Source organism: Pseudophryne corroboree, chromosome 2 (genome assembly GCF_028390025.1).
Source record: "Pseudophryne corroboree isolate aPseCor3 chromosome 2, aPseCor3.hap2, whole genome shotgun sequence".
Classification (NCBI taxonomy): domain Eukaryota; kingdom Metazoa; phylum Chordata; class Amphibia; order Anura; family Myobatrachidae; genus Pseudophryne; species Pseudophryne corroboree.
The window spans coordinates 1,010,786,130-1,010,799,267 of record NC_086445.1 but is presented as its reverse complement, the minus strand read 5'-3'; the positions used below and the strand labels follow the sequence as shown (position 1 = coordinate 1,010,799,267).

The following is a 13,138-nucleotide window of genomic DNA, read 5'->3' as shown; positions in this document are numbered from 1 at the left end:
CTCAAATACACATTGCGCACCTGCGAGGAATTGCTTCAGACGCCAACCTGTTGCCTAACGTGCATTCCGTTTCACTAGCAGTGTTAAATGCATTGTAAAAATGTTATATATATTGTATATTGATGACCTTAAAGATAAAGGGGTCTGTGTACTTGGGGGCAGATTTAACAACAAGTGATAGTCTTGTTATCACTCGTTATGAATGATTAATGGTGCACCAGCCAATCAGCTCCTAACTGTCATGTGTTTGAAAAATGACCGGGGCTGATTGGTTGGAGCACCATTTCTCATTCTTAATGAGGTATAACAAGAATATCACTCGTCGGTAAGGGGTCTATTCATGAATCAGTGAAAAGAGTGGAGAAGTGAGCCAGTGGAGAAGTTGCCCATGGCATCCAATCAGCTGCGCCGTACAATTGTGTAGTATGCAAATTATAAAAGTTACGTCAATGCTGATTGGTTGCCATGGGCAACTTCTCCACTGGCTCACTTCTCCACACTTTTCACTGCTTCATGAATAGACCCCTAAATCTGCCTGTAAGCCTTGGAGAGAGATAAAGTGGAGATAAATCAGCTCCTAACTGTAATTTTTCAAGCAAGCTTGTAACATGGCAGTTAGGAGCTGATTGGCTGGTACTTGATCTCTGTCCACTTTATCTCTCTCCAAGGCTAACCGCCTGCCGCATCCGCCATCTTTAGCATTGGCTTTTTTCTTGTGGATCAACAAGTACCAGCTTGCCCTTACAGTCAGTGGCTGGGGCATGCAGGTCCACAATGGTATCCGTTCACATGGTCGACCATGTTATGGTCGACAGTCATTAGGTCGACCACTATTGGTCGACATTGACATGGTCGACATGGACACATGGTCGACACATGAAAATGGTCGACACATGAAAGGTCGACACATGGAAATGTCGACATTATTTTTTTTTACTTCTTTTTCTTTTGGGGAACTTTTCCATACTTTACGGTCCACGTGTACTACGATTGGAACGGTAATCTGTGCTGAGCGAAGCGGTAGCACCATGCCCGAAGCATGGCGAGCGAAGCGAGCCATGCGAGGGGACGCGGTGCACTAATTGGGGTTCCCAGTCACTTTACGCAAAAAACGACACCAAAAAAAGTAAAAAAACTCATGTCGACCTTTTCATGTGTTGACATTTCATGTGTCGACCATTTTCATGTGTCGACCATGTGTCCATGTCGACCATGTCAATGTCGACCAATAGTGGTCGACCTAATGACTGTCGACCATAACATGGTCGACCATTCATACCGGAACCGTCCACAATAGATGGCAGACGTCTCTCAGAATAGATGATGGTGGATCTTCAGGCGGTATAAGTAAGGTGTATATCAGATGTTCCCCTCATCATGCTGGATTGTTCCCATATTTGTGAACGTTGCTGCTCTGTTATAGGACTTTGTTATAAACTCTCATTTAAAGTCATATTAGACCTGGCCACAGAATAATTTGTGCTTTTTGGAGAAGTAATCCATTTTGTTTTTGTTTCCTTTTAGGATCTAGATTTCTCATTACATCATCGGGAGCCTTGTATATAACAGATGTACAGAATGAAGACGGATTAAATAATTACCGATGTACCACGCGGCACAAGTATACCGGAGAAACGCGCCAGAGTAACAGTGCCAGGCTGACTGTTTTAGGTACTGAAACAGTCCTATAGAATCTGTGGTATAGATATCTACTGTATAAATGAATAGGAGAGAGACAACTTTTAGGAGTGACATATTTCAATGATGCCGTTGTCTGAGCAGGACACATGATATACCGAATTAAAGGTCTTGGTTCATAGATTTTCAGAAAAATTGTGTTGTAAAGGGTTGATTCAGTTCGGAGTTATGTGTCAAAACGTCCACCTGCCATTTGCAATGCATCACCAATGTTCTCTGGAAAATGTGACAGTTGGTGAACTCTCCCTGTGCATCTGCTGGGTGACCTGGAACATGTGACCTGCTGGGTGGTCTGGAAACTGTGACAGTTATTTGCAGCCATCCATTCAGCGGGGATTTTTCCCAATTCTACTCCTAAAGTGGTTAAAAGGGGTAAAATGTTTTGCCTAGCAAATGCTTTGCCCGGTTGAAACCGGGCACATCAGCTAGTTAACTATTATTATTATTATTAGGGAGCTGAGATACAGACAGTTGTACATTGCAGCAGGACTGCTTAAGACTTACATTTGTGTCTTGGGATCATTATTAAATCGCCAATATTCCTAATATACAGCCTTTATAATAAGAATTTACTTACCGATAATTCTATTTCTCGGAGTCCGTAGTGGATGCTGGGGTTCCTGAAAGGACCATGGGGGGAATAGCGGCTCCGCAGGAGACAGGGCACAAAAAGTAAAGCTTTAGGATCAGGTGGTGTGCACTGGCTCCTCCCCCTATGACCCTCCTCCAAGCCTCAGTTAGGATACTGTGCCCGGACGAGCGTACACAATAAGGAAGGATTTATGAATCCCGGGTAAGACTCATACCAGCCACACCAATCACACTGTACAACCTGTGATCTGAACCCAGTTAACAGTATGATAACAGCGGAGCCTCTGAAAAGATGGCTCACAACAAATAATAACCCGATTTTTGTAACTATGTACAAGTAATGCAGATAATCCGCACTTGGGATGGGCGCCCAGCATCCACTACGGACTCCGAGAAATAGAATTATCGGTAAGTAAATTCTTATTTTCTCTATCGTCCTAGTGGATGCTGGGGTTCCTGAAAGGACCATGGGGATTATACCAAAGCTCCCAAACGGGCGGGAGAGTGCGGATGACTCTGCAGCACCGAATGAGAGAACTCCAGGTCCTCCTTAGCCAGGGTATCAAATTTGTAGGATTTTACAAACGTGTTTGCCCCTGACTAAATAGCCGCTCGGCAAAGTTGTAAAGCCGAGACCCCTCGGGCAGCCGCCCAAGATGAGCCCACCTTCCTTGTGGAATGGGCATTTACATATTTTGGCTGTGGCAGGCCTGCCACAGAATGTGCAAGCTGAATTGTATTACACATCCAACTAGCAAAAGTCTGCTTAGAAGCAAGAGCACCCAGTTTGTTGGGTGCATACAGGATAACAGCAAGTCAGTTTTCCTGACTCCAGCCGTCCTGGAACCTATATTTTCAGGGCCCTGACCACATCTAGCAACTTGGAGTCCTCCAAGTCCCTAGTAGGCGCAAGACACCACAATAAGCTGGTTCAGGTGAAACACTGACACCACCTTAGGGAGAGAACTGGGGACGAGTCCGCAGCTCTGCCCTGTCCGAATGGACAAACAGATATGGGCTTTTTTGAGAAAAAAACCACCAATTTGACACTCGCCTGGTCCAGGCCAGGTCCAAGAGCATGTTCACTTTTCATGTGAGATGCTTCAAATCCACAGATTTGACTGGTTTTAAACCAATGTGTTTTGAGGAATCCCAGAACTACGTTGAGATCCCACAGTGCCACTGGAGGCACAAAAGGGGGTTGTATATGCAATACTCCCTTGACAAACTTCTGGACTTCAGGAACTGAAGCCAATTCTTTCTGGAAGAAAAATCGACAGGGACGAAATTTGAACCTTAATGGACCCCAATTTGAGGCCCATAGACACTCCTGTTTGCAGGAAATGCAGGAATCGACCGAGTTGAAATTTCTTCGTGGGGCCTTCCTGGCCTCACACCACGCAACATATTTTCGCCACATGTGGTGATAATGTTGTGCGGTCACCTCCTTTCTGGCTTTGACCAGGGTAGGAATGACCTCTTCCTGAATGCCTTTTCCCTTAGGATCCGGCGTTCCACCGCCATGCCGTCAAACGCAGCCGCGGTAAGTCTTGGAACAGACATGGTACTTGCTGAAACAAGTCCCTTCTTAGCGGCAGAGGCCATAAGTCCTCTGTGAGCATCTCTTGAAGTTCCGGGTACCAAGTCCTTCTTGGCCAATCCGGAGCCATGAGTATAGTTCTTACTCCTCTACGTCTTATAATTCTCAGTACCTTAGGTATGAAAAGCAGAGGATGGAACACATACACCGACTGGTACACCCACGGTGTTACCAGAACGTCCACAGCTATTGCCTGAGGGTCTCTTAACCTGGCGCAATACCTGTCCCGTTTTTTGTTCAGACGGGACGCCATCATGTCCACCTTTGGTAATTCCCAACGGTTTACAATCATGTGGAAAACTTCCCCATGAAGTTCCCACTCTGCCGGGTGGAGGTCGTGCCTACTGAGGAAGTCTGCTTCCCAGTTTCCATTCCCGGAATGAAACACTGCTGACAGTGCTATCACATGATTTTCCGCCCAGCGAAAAGTCCTTGCAGTTTTTGCCACTGCCCTCCTGCTTCTTGTGCCGCCCTGTCTATTTACGTGGGCGACTGCCGTGATGTTTTATCCCACTGGATCAATACCGGCTGACCTTGAAGCAGAGGTCTTGCTAAGCTTAGAGCATTGTAAATTGCCCTTAGCTCCAGTATATTTATGTGGAGAAAAATCTCCAGACTTGATCACACTCCCTGGAAATTTTTTCCTTGTGTGACTGCTCCCCAGCCTCTCGGGCTGGCCTCCGTGGTCACCAACATCCAAAACTGAATGCCGAATCTGCGGCCCTCTAGAAGATGAGCACTCTGTAACCACCACAGGAGAGACACCCTTGTCCTTGGATATAGGGTTATCCGCTGATGCATCTGAAGATGCGATCCGGACCATTTGTCCAGCAGATCCCACTGAAAAGTTCTTGCATGAAATCTGCCGACTGGAATTGCTTCGAAGGAAGTCACCATTTTTTTACCATGGCCCTTGTGCAATGATGCACTGATTTTAGGAGGTTCCTGACCAGCTCGGATAACTCCCTGGCTTTCTCTTCCGGGAGAAACACCTTTTTCTGGACTGTGTCCAGAATCATCCCTAAGCACAGGAGACTTGTTGTCGGGATCAGCTGCGATTTTGGAATATTTAGAATCCACCCCTGCTGTTGTAACAGTATCCGAGATAGTGCTACTCCGACCTCCAACTGTTCCCTGGACTTTGCCCTTATCAGGAGATCGTCCAAGTAAGGGATAATTAAGACGCCTTTTCTTCGAAGAAGAACCATCATTTCGGCCATTACCTTGGTAAAGACCCGGGGTGCCGTGGACAATCCAAACGGCAGCGTCTGAAACTGATAGTGACAGTTCTGTACCACGAACCTGAGGTACCCTTAGTGATAAGGGCAAATTTGGGACATGGAGGTAAACATCCCTGATGTCTCGGGACACCATATAGTCCCCTTCTTCCCGGTTCGTTATCACTGCTCTGAGTGACTCCATCTTGATTTGAACCTTTGTAAGTGTTCAAATTTTTTTAGATTTAGAATAGGTCTCACCTAGCCTTCTGGCTTCAGTACCACAATATAGTGTGGAATAATACCCCTTTTCTTGTTGTAGGAGGGGTAATTTAATTATCACCTGCTGGGAATACAGCTCGTGAATTGTTTCCCATACTGCCTCCTTGTCGGAGGGAGACCTTGGTAAAGCAGACTTCAGGAGCCTGCGCAGGGGAAACGTCTCGACATTCCAATCTGTACCCCTGGGATACTACTTGTAGGATCCAGGGGTCCTGTACGGTCTCAGCGTCATGCTGAGAGCTTGTCAGAAGCGGTGGAACGCTTCTGTTCCTGGGAATGGGCTGCCTGCTGCAGTCTTCTTCCCTTTCCTCTATCCCTGGGCAGATATGACTCTTATAGGGACGAAAGGACTGAAGCTGAAAAGACGGTGTCTTTTTCTGCAGAGATGTGACTTAGGGTAAAAACGGTGGATTTTCCAGCAGTTGCCGTGGCCACCAGGTCCGATGGACCGACCCCAAATAACTCCTCTTCCTTTATACGGCAATACACCTTTGTGCCGTTTGGAATCTGCATCACCTGACCACTGTCGTGTCCATAAACATCTTCTGGCAGATATGGACATCGCACTTACTCTTGATGCCAGAGTGCAAATATCCCTCTGTGCATCTCGCATATATAGAAATGCATCCTTAAATGCTCTATAGTCAATAAAATACTGTCCCTGTCAAGGGTATCAATATTTTTAGTCAGGGAATCCGACCAAGCCACCCCAGCTCTGCACATCCAGGCTGAGGCGATCGCTGGTCGCAGTATAACACCAGTATGTGTGTATATACTTTTTATGATATTTTCCAGCCTCCTGTCAGCTGGCTCCTTGAGGACGGCCCTATCTATAGACGGTACCGCCACTTGTTCTGATAAGCGTGTGAGCGCCTTATCCACCCTAAGGGGTGTTTCCCAACGCGCCCTAACTTCTGGCGGGAAAGGGTATACCGCCCATATTTTCTATCGGGGGGAACCCACGCATCATCACACACTTCATTTAATTTATCTGATTCAGGAAAAACTACGGTAGTTTTTTCACATCCCACATAATACCCTCTTTTGTGGTACTTGTAGTATCAGAAATATGTAACACCTCCTTCATTGCCCTTAACGTGTGGCCCTAATAAGGAATACGTTTGTTTATTCACCGTCGACACTGGATTCAGTGTCCCTGTCTGTGTCTGTGTCGACCGACTAAAGTAAACGGGCGTTTTAAAACCCCTGACGGTGTTTTTGAGACGTCTGGACCGGTACTAATTGTTTGTCGGCCGTCTCATGTCGTCAACCGACCTTGGCGCGTGTTGACATTATCACGTAATTCCCTAAATAAGCCATCCATTCCGGTGTCGACTCCCTAGAGAGTGACATCACCATTACAGGCAATTGCTCCGCCTCCTCACCAACATCGTCCTCATACATGTCGACACACACGTACCGACACACAGCACACACACAGGGAATGCTCTGATAGAGGACAGGACCTACTAGCCCTTTGGAGAGACAGAGGGAGAGTTTGCCAGCACACACCAAAAACGCTATAATTATATAGGGACAACCTTATATAAGTGTTTTCCCTTATAGCATCTTTTTTATATATTTCTAACGCCAAATTAGTGCCCCCCCTCTCTGTTTTAACCCTGTTTCTGTAGTGCAGTGCAGGGGAGAGCCTGGGAGCCTTCCCTCCAGCCTTTCTGTGAGGGAAAATGGCGCTGTGTGCTGAGGAGATAGGCCCCGCCCCTTTTTCGGCGGCCTCGTCTCCCGCTCTTAACGGATTCTGGCAGGGGTTAAATATCTCCATATAGCCCCCGGAGGCTATATGTGAGGTATTTTTAGCCAAAAATAGGTTTTCATTGCCTCCCAGGGCGCCCCCCTCCCAGCGCCCTGCACCCTCAGTGACTGCCGTGTGAAGTGTGCTGAGAGGAAATGGCGCACAGCTGCAGTGCTGTGCGCTACCTTAAGAAGACTGAGGAGTCTTCATGCCGCCGATTCTGGACCTTCTTCTTGTTTCAGCATCTGCAAGGGGGCCGGCGGCGAGGCTCCGGTGACCATCCAGGCTGTACCTGTGATCGTCCCTCTGGAGCTAATGTCCAGTAGCCAAAGAAGCCAATCCATCCTGCACGCAGGTGAGTTCACTTCTTCTCCCCTAAGTCCCTCGTTGCAGTGATCCTGTTGCCAGCAGGACTCACTGTAAAATAAAAAACCTAAGCTAAACTTTTCTAAGCAGCTCTTTAGGAGAGCCACCTAGATTGCACCCTTCTCGGCCGGGCACAAAAATCTAACTGAGGCTTGGAGGAGGGTCATAGGGGGAGGAGCCAGTGCACACCACCTGATCCTAAAGCTTTACTTTTTGTGCCCTGTCTCCTGCGGAGCCGCTATTCCCCCCATGGTCCTTTCAGGAACCCCAGCATCCACTAGGACGATAGAGAAAAATATTTAAATTAAAGTATAAGGGAGACTCTTGATTAGTCACAGGTTGGCAGAAGCCATGTAATCTGGGCAGGTGATTCCACCAAATGCATTCCTATTATTGGGTATCTGTCCATTCGGTGCCAGTGACTTATGGACCTACAACTTCTGTATATGGACGTTTTCCATCTAATGTACAGTATAACCCTACAGCAGGTCCGGAACAATTCACCTGAAAGGGGCAAAGCCAGATACATATGTTTCCTTTTACACTATTGCTGCATCTTGGTGCACCAGGTCCTGTGCGGCTCAGTTGGCGCAGAGCATCTTAATCGCAAAGGGATGCAACAATCCACATACGAGACTGCACAGATTAATCTGCAATGCGTTACTTGTATATCCGCGCACAGTCTAATGAAGCGGCTTGTCACATCCGTTTGCGATGAAGATTCATTGTAGGGTGAAGAAAGACTCGCAGGACCTGGTGGCTCTCCCGCCCCGGGGCGTCTCCTGCACCGGGTGTCCTGCGCTGCATGGCGTATTGATGTATGAGTACACACCTGTATTTCGTTACACAAATTACAAGACCCATTCAAGTTTTATTTAAAGCTTGTAGCATGTTACAGTACATATTACACCAGCTCCCAAATCCAGGCACTGTGTCAGCATATGCCCAAGGTACGTGTGCGTGGGGTACATGCTGACATTGTGTCCTCCCCAATTTAGAGACGTGACCTGCAACTTCAGTGATACACGAGTGGGAGGACCTGCCCAGGTAGAGCGTTAGCTTGGTGGGTGATGGCTGAGGATTGGATTGATGGGACGTTGGTTAGAGTTGCCATGTCTAGGACTGAAGAGGCAATGTTGTAATAGGGGCAACCAGGTCATGGCAGGACAGGTAAGGGATATGAGATCAGGATGACTTTCATGTAATGTAGAGTGAGGAAAGTCAAGTGCGTCTTTGGGTGCAGGAGGTAGGGTGTTGCCGCAAGCCAGAAGGTGGCTCAGTGATTATGATTCTTCACAGGGGCCGTTAAAGTGATCCACTTGGAAGGGTTACAAGAGAGAAGATTTGAGGCAGGCTTGTAAATCTTCAATTCATTCAGTGTAAGATTATGTCAGAACGTCTGGGAGTCAGGTAGGAAAGTGGAGACATTTGGAGGTTGTTCTCGGGGGGGGGGGGGATGGATCTGTAGGTACAACCTTACATACTTGCATATGTGTCCTCATACATCCAGCCGCAATACGCCGTGCAACGCGAGATGCCGGGCAGGAGTGTGCCGCCGGGTCCTGTGCAGCTCCGCTAGTGGTGTCTTGGGTGTCTTTTTTTTTTTTTTGCCTGAAAATGCAATGCGACTAGGATGCACCAGGAGAACATACTGATTAAAGCAACATGCGACACTTTGTATACTGTGTGTGACTCTGTATACGGAGCAAAACAGAGCTTGTATTGGGGAAAAAGCTGCGGCTGCTACATTGTAGCGCTTCGTGTGCAGCTTCAGAGACTCAGTCACACACAGATATACCAGTGTCATGTATTGTATTAATCAGCACAGTCTCCTCGTGCATCATAGTCACATTGTGCGACTAAGGCGTATTTTCTGCAAAAAAGACACCCGACGCTAGAAGATTCTCACGCAACCTGGCGTGCCAAGAGGGGCTGTTTGGCGTGACTGCAGCCATTATGTATCATTATGTATGAGGACACAGCTGTAATTGTGGCATTTACATACAATTATTAGTGGCATGAAATATTGTGTCAAATGTTTTTGTCAGGAGCAATAACGGTTTTGTTTATTTGTTTGAGCCGTGGCTGAGCACACTGGGACTTGTAGTACTTTAGTAGTCATGGGTATGTGGCAGGACAGAATAACTACTAGGAGGCCAATAGAAAATGAAAGCCCCCCTTTGTTTATGCTGCTCATCCATACTGCGTTCATAGTGTACTCTGCATAGGAGGAATCTAGGAGGATGAGCACAACTGAATTATTCATATTATTTATAGTGAATGCAGCTTAATTTCCTCCATCGTAAATCTAAAGTGGCTTTGGAAGTAATTGCGCAGGTGGTTAACCTGAGTCTCAGAAGCGGCAGTCACCTGAAATAACCTCACTTCCAGCACAATACCCATCAGTACTGCAACCAGTCTTCTCTGTCTGCTAGAATTAGCCTCAGTGCGAACTGAAAATATACATAAATGCTCCGTAATGCCGGCCACTGGGTCTTCACTATGAAAAGATTTTTTTTGTTTTTTTTTAAGCATTTCTTATTTTGCGGCATGTTACGTCGAAGCGACACAAACGAATGTGACACGCAAATGTACACGTGCGAAGGCGGGCCAGAATCGCAGAAGTCACTGTTTCGTGATTAATATTGGGCGACATCACCTGTGCAACCCAAGATGCCGAGAGAGCTCTATAGAGGCCAGATAATAGATAGGTTAGACCACAGGTTCTCAAACTCGGTCCTCAGGACCCCACACAATTCACGTTTCCAGGTCACCTGTGGATTTTTAAAATGTGACAGTTGGTGGCACACAGTGCAGTTGCCGGGTGACCTTGGACACGTGACCTCTTGGGGTTTCGGAGGACCGAGTTTGAGAACCACTGGGTTAGACATAGAAAAAGATCTGAAACTGTTCCTTTACCCATAACAAAGAGATGTAACCATTCCCTAATAGGCGCTAGATCTGGGTAAATATGATATCTCCAATATAAATGTCAAATGAGTTATTAAAATATGATAAAAATATTTAATAAAATATAGACATAAAATATGACAAAAATAGAAATATAAAACACATGTGGTGAATCACAATGAAGGCAGGAAGGTGATCGTACCCGTATATTTGGTGGGAGCTGCAGGTGTTGAGAAAGCAGAGTACCCCGGGAAATACCCTGCTATAGGCTCCAGAGATTTAATTCCCAAATGACCGTCCACCTGACCCACAGCATGCAGAGGTTGTCCGTCTTGATAGTGGAATAAGGCACAGCAGGGCTAAACCAACGCGTTTCGGGACTATGCTGTCCCTTTTTCAAGGCTGGTTCAACTCATTTGACATTTATATTGGAGATATCATATTTACCCGGATCTAGCGCCTATTAGGGAGTGGTTACATCTCTTTGTTATTGTCCATTCCCAAGGGAGTCTTGTAGGGGACCCCCATACCCTCCCCTACGGCTTGCTTCAGATCCCATACAGTGCCAGTTAGCCCCCACTTTTCGTATTTAGCTTGTTCCTGTACCCAGTCGATTTTAAATATACTGTAAGAAGTTTTGTGTTACACACTTGGCGATTTGGCCAATTTTGACGACCAACAATATTATCGTTGGCCGATTTTTCATCAATGATTTTTAACATACACACTGTACGTTTTTTATGGCCGATTAGGACGATATGACATTACATCGATATCATCCAAATTGGTTTGCATGAATAAACGATGAACGACCAACGTTGAACGACTGCCGGGATGCGCATCATTCATCGTTAATACATCCACACTGAACGATATGAACGATTTATCATTCATTTTTGAACGATATCGTTCATATCATCCTTCAGTATCGCCAAGTGTATAGGGCCCTTTAGTCATGTACAAAGAGCTGGTTAGCTCCTGTAAAACCAAGCGTAAAGATAGATAGATGTGGGAGTTAATGAGCTTGAGCCGAGACGTCAACAAATTAAAGCATCTGGAATACAATGCATTTCTTTCCATTGCCAGCTGTTGTACTGGTCGATTTTTATAATTAACATCATATAAAGAATCTAATGACTGCAGCTAGGACAATAAATTTATATATAACCTCCCATCTTTCAGCAATCGCTGGTCGTACTTTGGATCATAGAATGATAGTCGTATTAATCACATTTTATTTTTATATGCTTACAGATCAGGTAAATTCCGCCCCAACCATAATTGCTAAGTTCGAGCACATCATAGTCATGGCAGGCCAAGGAGCGGAGCTTCCGTGTAAGGCATCCGGGTACCCCATACCAAATTCCCGCTGGCTGAAGGATAACGTTCAGCTTGAGATGGACAACAGATTCCAGAAAACAGTGGTTGGTTTGCTGATTGAAAACACCAGGCCCTCGGATTCCGGAACTTACATCTGTGAGGTCTGGAATGCATATGGCAATGCTGAAGTGATAGGAACGCTGTATGTAAAACGTAAGTAACGATATATGAATATAACAGAGTATTTCAGGTTCTGGGTCTGGCCTTGTAGGTAGCCAGTGAAATGTCACTAGTTCTTACTGATCCAATTGGCGGCAGGTTTTTAAAGCTACAGAATGGCTGCCTCCACTATCTATAGTCATCAGGGCAATCCAATCTTTGTACATTGCTTATTGGGACGGCTGTCAGTCTGACCATTAAACAACGTTCTTTTTGCAGAACCCCTGAAGGTGACAATCAGCCCGCGTAAAGTGAAAACCAGCGTTGGAAGCCAGGTTTCATTGTCCTGCAGTGTGACGGGCACGGACGACCCTGACATTACGTGGTACAGGAACGGCGAGATTGTCAACGCTGGGAACAATGTTAGAATCACAGGCGTCAAACGAGAAACCCTCATTATGGACGGAATGGCAAAAAGTGACAACGGGGCTTACCAGTGCTTTGTGCGCAAGGACCGGATGTCTGCTCAGGACTATGTGCAGGTGGTGCTGGAAGGTGAGCATGCCATGTGTGCTTTTTATTGTGTCTGAAGTTTTATTCACTGTAGATTAAAATCTAAAACAATGCAGAATCTGGTAAAGGGTGTTCTGGGGATGGCGTGTAATAATAGCAGGTTGCTGCTCCGCTGCCAGTACTGGTAGTATACTCACCAGTCCTAATCTGTTGCTGCTTTGTGTAATCAACCATTGGGTAGTGACCTTCCGTAGCATCACCGTTTCCTTGTAAGGCACAGTAGGATGTAACTGTCTCTCCCATGATGTTATGTTTACCCAAAAGCAGAACTTTCCTCCTCCCAGTGCCACCACTCTCCAACTCCCGCTTACCGTCAACACCATCACAATTTCCCGCTGTCTAGTATTATCACCCATGACTGTATCCTCATCTTCACTCCTCACACCCGGTCTCTCTCACTGTCCAGTTGTCTCTGGTTGCGAGAAATTGCTTCAGTATCCCCTTATACCAAATATATCCTTCTTTCATTGTATCCTTTTCCTACGTATCTGGTTTCACCATAACCTGTCTGTCCATGCTTCAGTCCGTCCTAATTGTATTGACACCCGTCTGTTGTCACTGGTCTTACACTGGCTTTCCATATTCTCCAGAATCCAGTACAAATGACTCGCCCTCAGCTCCACTGTCCCCAACAATACAGCCGCGCTCTTCCTCTCTGGTAACCACCTC

At 46.3% G+C, this 13,138-nt stretch overlaps 1 protein-coding gene across 3 annotated transcripts in view; it reads left to right on the top strand.

Annotated features, from left to right (window-relative positions):
- DSCAM (DS cell adhesion molecule) overlaps positions 1-13,138 on the top strand; it is a 796,975-nt gene that overhangs the window by 431,895 nt on the left and 351,942 nt on the right. For all 3 annotated transcript variants that reach the window (XM_063956595.1, XM_063956594.1, XM_063956596.1), the window contains 3 exons: positions 1,525-1,671; positions 11,672-11,950; positions 12,176-12,451. In XM_063956595.1, coding sequence (XP_063812665.1) covers positions 1,525-1,671; positions 11,672-11,950; positions 12,176-12,451 — 702 coding nt within the window. The remainder of the gene's footprint in view (positions 1-1,524; positions 1,672-11,671; positions 11,951-12,175; positions 12,452-13,138) is intronic.